The sequence below is a fragment of the Sciurus carolinensis genome, chromosome 5, assembly GCF_902686445.1.
Source record: "Sciurus carolinensis chromosome 5, mSciCar1.2, whole genome shotgun sequence".
In the NCBI taxonomy this organism is placed as follows: Eukaryota; Metazoa; Chordata; class Mammalia; order Rodentia; family Sciuridae; genus Sciurus; species Sciurus carolinensis.
In genome coordinates this window covers 108790976-108797765 of record NC_062217.1, presented here as the reverse complement: position 1 = coordinate 108797765, position 6790 = coordinate 108790976, and the positions used below count along the sequence as shown (strand labels likewise).

Genomic DNA, 6790 nt, shown 5'->3' with positions numbered 1-6790 from the left:
TACTTATCTTTTTGATCATATAGCATATGGTTATAATAATGGCTTTAATGTCTGTTGAGTCAAATATCTATTTCAATACTGATCAGCAACTAACTTTTCAATGTGAGTTTTCTTTTTAAGTAAGCTTGGCAATTTTTAATTGAATGTCATCATACATTGTACTTTATTGATTGGTGGCGCTTTTTGTGTATCTATGAATACTTAGGTTTGCTCTGTTACATATTTAAATGATTTCCAATAGTTTGCTCCATTTGGGTTTTACTTTTAAGTTGTTAGGTGGCACTACAGCACTGATCAGTCTAGGCCTAATTACCGCCACTACCCGAGAGCAAGACTCCTGTGTATTCTACCCAATGTCTGCTATGTGGTTTTCCAGCCTGATTAGTTCACACAGTCACTATTTCTGATCTCTGTAATCTCCAGGCATCATTAAAAACCTTTCGGTAAGTTTCCTTAGACATTCTGTTGAATATTCAAGAAAACTGCAGAATTCAATTTCTGTCCCTGAGCAATTCCATCTCCCATACTCTGCAGAGAACATTACCTTCCCGGAATTTCTGCTTTATCTTGTCAACGGTTGATCTTCTGGGCTCTGCTTGCAAAGCATCTTTCAAAAGGCTTTAAAAGCAGTAAGCTTTTTGAGCTTACATCTTTTACTCCCTGATCAATATTCTTCCGCGTCTTAGAACACAGCCCCATCGTTTTCTTTCTACTGCAGTCATACATTTTTTTAATTGAAGTGTGAATTTTGTTTTTCCTGAAACCGAAAGCGAAGACAAGGCTTTTGCACTTTCCGGGTAAAATAAGTAAAGCCCGAGGTGCAAAACAAACTCACAACTCGCTTCCGGCTTCCATCCCACGAACTCTCGCGCAAGCGCATAAACACTGCGTGGCCTCCACCGCCTGACCACAACTGCGCCTGCGTCAGCGCGCAGCGCGAATTTGTACCAACCAATTAGAGCACACTATGTTCTTAATTTTCGCCCCCTGATTTCAGCCTCCAATCGCCTGCGCTGGCGCGCAGTCCGCAGTGAATCCGAAACGCAAAGTTAACTGGGCGCGGCGCGGTTATGGAGGCGGTAGAGACGCCGGCGGAGGCTGCAGTTTTAGAGTAAGTGTTCTCTGGCATTTGGCATTTAGAAGCCGTTTGGAGTAGACCTTGCGGGTTCCCCAAGGATAATGTTTGGTTTTTCCGATTCCGAACAGCTGTTGGAGTTCGACTCCACTATGAATTGGTCCTGATCCCTGATCCCAGTCTCAGGTTCCTGAGGTGCCTATTGCCGGCTCCCGGAGTGCGGCTCTGAGGGACTAAAACCGTCACCACCCCGCCTCACCCCCTCCTCAGTGGTGTGTCTTAGAAGGGGGACGGTTCCATCCCGTCCTCCACATCCTTTCACTCATGTTAGTTATTCTAACAGAATTTCCACTCCCATGAACCATCCTAGAAAGGACCTCTCCTCCAACTCTCCCAGAACAACCTTTTTCCTATGGGACATTTTCCCTGTTCCTGCTCCCTGGCGGACTCCTCCAGCCCTAGCCAGGAAAAAACAGAGACCGAAGACCAAGGCACGCTGCCCTATGTCTTGAGTCTTGTCTCAGATTTTATAAGACCCTGCCCTAAGACTAGTGCTCTCTTCTAGGAGAGCTCCCAAGGGCCATCAGAGCTTTTGCCCTTATTACCTTTCCTTGCCTTTCTCCCTGACTGCCTTCAAATCTTGACTAAGTTTCTTAGTGAGAGACTTTTAATTAAAATTTCAGCCCCCTTTCTATATTCCTTTATTCCCTTTGCTCTGCAGATTTTTTTCATGCACTTAATTACCACCGTAAGTTGTACACACCCACACACCAGGTCTGGTCTTACGATATAGACTCTTTAGTTCTTTGTATAAATTTTGTCAGGGTGAGACTCAGCATTTATAAGTTCTTCTATCTGTGTGCATGTACTCTGGAGCTGGCAGTCCAGAAGACTGCAAACACCCATTTCCTTGCCTCTTCAGAGTCCTGGCTGAAGTGGCAGACATCGTGGAACCTATAGGCTTGCAGGAAGAAGCAGAGCTGCCAGCCCAGATCCTGGCTGAGTTTGTGAGGGTATGTACACAATGGGAGCCAACTTTTCAGAAGGTGGGGTCTGGTTCTAGGGTTTTCTGTTGAGATACTGGGCAGCACTGATGAAGACCAAAGTGGAAGTCAGTTTCATTGGCCTAATACTACAAGTAGTTAAGAATATTCCTTGCCTCTATCCTTCTTCTGAACAGAATTCCCGGAAGAAAGACAAGCTGCTCTGCAGCCAACTTCAGGTAGTAGACTTCCTACAGAATTTCCTGGCTCAGGAGGACATTGCCCAGGGTTTGGACCCCTTGGCTTCTGAAGACTTGAGCCGTGAGTAGTCAAGTAATTGGGATAGGGGCTGGTCTGAGGAGACAAGAAGAGAGTATATGGATTAGGTCAGCGGACTGACTATAGGGAAGACTGAGGCCCACTGTTTCAGGGAGGGAGGCTACATACTTTCATTCACTCATACTTTCATTCCTGGTGACTCATCTCAGGACAAAAGGCAACTGAAGCCAAAGAAAAATGGAAAGAGCTGAAAGCTACCTACCAAGAGCATGTGGAGGCCATAAAAAGCACCCTAACCCAGGCTCTACCCCAGATGGAGGAGACCCAAAGGAAACGTGTTCAGCTCCAGGAGGCCTTTGAGCAGCTCCAAGCCAAGGTGCTGTTAGAAAACTTGGGGGAGGGAAGGGAAGGAAGAGATGAAGAGAAAAAGAATGAGTAAACTGAACCTGCTTGCTATCTCCAAAAACCCTATCTGAAACATATACTTATTTTCTTTGCATCTCTCTTGTTTATCTGCAGAAGCAAGCAGTCAGAGAGAAATTCAAAGCAGCCCAGAAGCAGTGGAAGCTACAACAGGTGAGTCCTTTTTTTTCTCTAGGTGTCTGCTCCTACTTGAAGTACTAGGTCTCTGTTTCCATCATTGAACTCGGTCTAGGCTGATGGGATTGGAGTGGTGACTCCAAGGCTTCATCATTGAATGAACCTTATCTATACCCTCATTCCCAACAGGAGAAACGTTTGCAGAGTCTGGCGGAAGTTTCCTCCAGGATGAAGGAACGTCAGACAGGAACTCAGCAGAAGCTTGAGCAGCTATATCAGGAACTAGGAACCTTGAAACAGCAGGCAGAATGGGAACAAGATAAGCTGCGGAGGTGAGACTGGGAACATTGACTGAAAACTCACATGATCCAGCTGAGATTCTCTCCCTTTACACATACTTCCTTCCAGGCACCAGACCTTTCTTCAGCTCCTGTATACCCTGCAGGGTAAGCTGCTGGTTCCCGAGGTGGAGGCTGAGGACAGAGCTACCACAGGAGCTGCCCTTCCACCTGTATCTTCTTAAGGGTAAGCCCCAGCAGTTGTCCCAACCCCTGGAACAGAGGGAAAGCACTGGGGACACCATGGGAGAGACTTGTATGTCCTACAAAGTGAATGAGAGATGGGCAGACAGGTAGAGGAGCTGGGAACTTGGCATTTCTCACTTCTCATACCATACTTCTCCAAGGCCAATCGCTCTCAGTCTGTGGTAGATGTGAACTTGCCCTGGCTCCCTGACCAACAGTGCCCAGGCAAGGATCCTAGAACAGGTGGACAGCCCAACTCAGGCTCTGGTGTCTGAACTGCAGATACGGAAGGAGGGAAAAGCTGTGGTCTACTTTTCTCTGCATTTGTATTCTGGTGCCTATTGATGGGATTGGAAGTGGGAAGAAGGAAAGACAAGTTATGGTGAAGCTTGGTACATCATCCCTGTTCCAGATGCACCAGGTCTAACTGTTCTCTTCATCTTCCCCAGAAGATTGGACTGCGAATGCTTGAGTACAGCCTGGTTTTTCTGACCATGACCTAGGTGAATCAATCTCTGAAGTCTGTCAATGAAAAGCCCTGACTCTCTCACTTACCTGTTTGTTCATCTTCATGAACTGGTGGAAAGAACTACAGATTTTCAAAGGCCCATAACATGACAGGTGCTGGGACTAGTGTGAAAGGAGGTGGTGTAGTTGACCGGGGACTTGGGTTGCTTGCTCAAATCCAAATGAAATAAGTATACTGAGATATTCAAGGGGGAGAGTGTTTACACAGTTGGTTACATGTGGGAAGATTGTTTTTCATTAATCCAAATGTTTGTTGAGTCCTTGCTTTGTGCTAAGGATCCATGATGTGAACTGAGGGAGCTAGAATGATGAGCTCATCTAACCATTTAGAGTGACCTAATGTTACCTTCCTGATATCCTTTTGTGTGTTATCTAATACTTTCCTTGGTCACTCCTCAGAAGCTTGTTCTTTTTATTACATTGAAAGAGTGGTATTTGTGATTCAGTATCACATGTTTTGTTTCACTGACTTATAGTGATATCTGGATCATTTCCTCCCTTCTAATTTTGGGTGGAGAAATACTACTTCTGTAAATTCTTATTTTTATCATATGATAACTCCCTGTATTTATTTTCTCAGATAAACACTTAAGGTTATAAATTTCTTCCTCTAAGTTTTCACAATCATTCAGTTCATGGCATTTTCAATTTTCTGGGTTATTTTTCCTTCATGAATTTCTTTGAAAAATAATTTGGAAGTTTTCTGCTATATTTTTGTGGGAAGATAATCTTCCTAAATTCTAATTTGATTAGAGGATGTCATTTGTATGATTAAATTTGAAAACAGAAGCAATTACAGCCTTGATGTGGTTTTTTTTTAATGTCTCATATGAGAAAAGAATGTTTCTCTTATAATCATGTATAATATTTTCTCTTTATTAGATTACCTTGTGGTTTTTTTATTTTAATTTTCTATGTACTTAGTTTTTTGTGGTCTGAGTATTACCTTCTGTGAGAGGTGTGTTCAAGTCTCCAACTATGATAGTGGCTTTGTTTATTTTTCTTAATAGTTAAATTTGCTTTATGTGATTTGCAGCTGCTTTCTTACGGTACATAAATGTTTACATTTTTATCTTTCTCCAGAACTGAACCTTTACTGTGCCAGAACTTTACCTTTATTGTGCCATTGCTCTCTAATCTTTAACCCAGTATTTTTAGACTTGAAATTAATTATTTTAAATATCAGTATACCTTTGCTGATTCTCTTTTGGTTATTTTTTGTCTGGCATATCTTTTCCTTCAAACATATGTTTCCTTAGAACATTTTTTGAGTTTCAGTCTTTCTTCATTCTTAAATTTATCATTTCATGCAGCAGTGAAAAGACTTTTACAAAAAAATAAGATCCTATAATATTTGTCTTTAAGATTTTTATGTTTGTGTCATTTTTTTCATTCCCTCTTATTTATCCCTTTCTTTTGGTTTTATTTTTTATCCTTCTTTTCTTACTCTTTTATTCTTTTCCTTGTTTAGGAGCTTTTCTCTACTAGTTTGACTTTCATAGTTAACAAAAAACAAAATCTAAATCGTAAAGAACATTGATCCTCTTCTTAAACAATAAATGGAGTCCAGAAGGCCATTACCACTGATGAATCATCCTATTGTTAACTACTATTTTGTCTAGGGTATTACTTTTATCCTGTTTATGTTTTCACAAATTTGACTTGTTCTATTTAGTCACCACTTATTTACTCACTTATTTACCATTCTTACCTACCTTATTTTTACATTTTTGAACTTTTTATATGAAATAGTTTCACCATCTGAAGAATTTCTTTGAGTTTAGTGTTTGTAACCTGTATAATACTTTAGTTTTTAATATGAAAATATTTTCGCTAGTAATGGTGGCACACTTCTATAATCCCAGCATTGAGGGAGGCTGAAGAAGTAGGACTGTAAGTTCAAGACAGCCTTGGAAATTTAATGGGACCCTGTCTCCAAGTAAAAAATAAAAAAGGACTGAGAGGGTAGCTCAGTGGTTGAGTGTCCCAGAATTTAATTTCCAGCACCTAAAAGTAAGTGATTTTATGCTAATTTTTGAAAAATACTTTCATTGTATAAAAAATGATTATAGTCAGGCACTTTGACTTTAACACATTGAATATATTTTCCCATGGTGATGTAACTCATTGTTGCTGATGACAAATCAGCTACCAGTTTTAAAGTTCTGTGATATATTCTTTTACCCACTGGCCACTTAAAGAATCCTCTATGTTTGGTGGTTTATAGTTTACTAAAAGTATGCTATTATGTTTATGAATATCTTTTTGTTTTTTCTTTTTTGTCATTAATTGGACTTTCTAAATCTGCAATTGCCAGTCTTTCAAGAATTAGAGTATTTTCAGATTGTCTTTAAAAAGTACTCTTACCCACCTTTCATATATCACCTTCTAAAACATCAATGAGATTTTTTTTCTTTATATTAACTATCTTTTGTATTTATCATTATTCTTTTTCTCTGTTGCCTTCTAGTTTACTTAAATCTATTATGTTAATTACATGTAGTTAATCTAATTTTTGAATCATTAGTTTCTTAATTTTTAATTTTTTTTTTCATTTCAAGAAGTAAGATCCCATTCTTATTTTGGGTGAGATTTTTTGGTTCTGGCTCAAAGCTCATATTTTGAGACTACATTTTATTACCTTAGACTTAATATATGTAAACATTTTGTTTTCCTTGATGGAAGAGTTTATAATTTAGAACTTTGTGGGCCAAGATCACATACCTTTATATATTTGTATGATTTGTGTAGTCTTGTAATGAACTGCCTATTTTTTCTGAACTTTATCTTTGAGTATATATAGTACTCTTATATAAAATTGGAGGAATTATGTTTACTTCTGTCAGTATCTCATGGGTACT

General features: G+C 39.8%; 1 protein-coding gene across 7 annotated transcripts; it reads left to right on the top strand.

Annotated features, from left to right (window-relative positions):
- The first annotated feature begins 1036 nt into the window (after nucleotides 1–1036).
- Nucleotides 1037–4654, top strand: Zwint (ZW10 interacting kinetochore protein). Of its 7 annotated transcripts, none has more exons than XM_047553757.1 (8): nucleotides 1037–1111; nucleotides 1998–2088; nucleotides 2256–2379; nucleotides 2547–2713; nucleotides 2857–2913; nucleotides 3067–3209; nucleotides 3323–3402; nucleotides 3854–4654. In XM_047553757.1, the coding sequence occupies exons 1-8, from the start codon at nucleotides 1071–1073 to the stop codon at nucleotides 3871–3873; spliced, it is 723 nt and encodes a 240-aa protein (XP_047409713.1). In that variant the 5' UTR covers nucleotides 1037–1070; the 3' UTR covers nucleotides 3874–4654. The 7 variants fall into 7 exon arrangements, with proteins under 7 accessions (XP_047409713.1, XP_047409712.1, XP_047409706.1 ...); XM_047553756.1 differs by having other exon boundaries at nucleotides 3851–4654; XM_047553750.1 differs by having other exon boundaries at nucleotides 3814–4654.
- Nucleotides 4655–6790: the final 2136 nt, after the last annotated feature.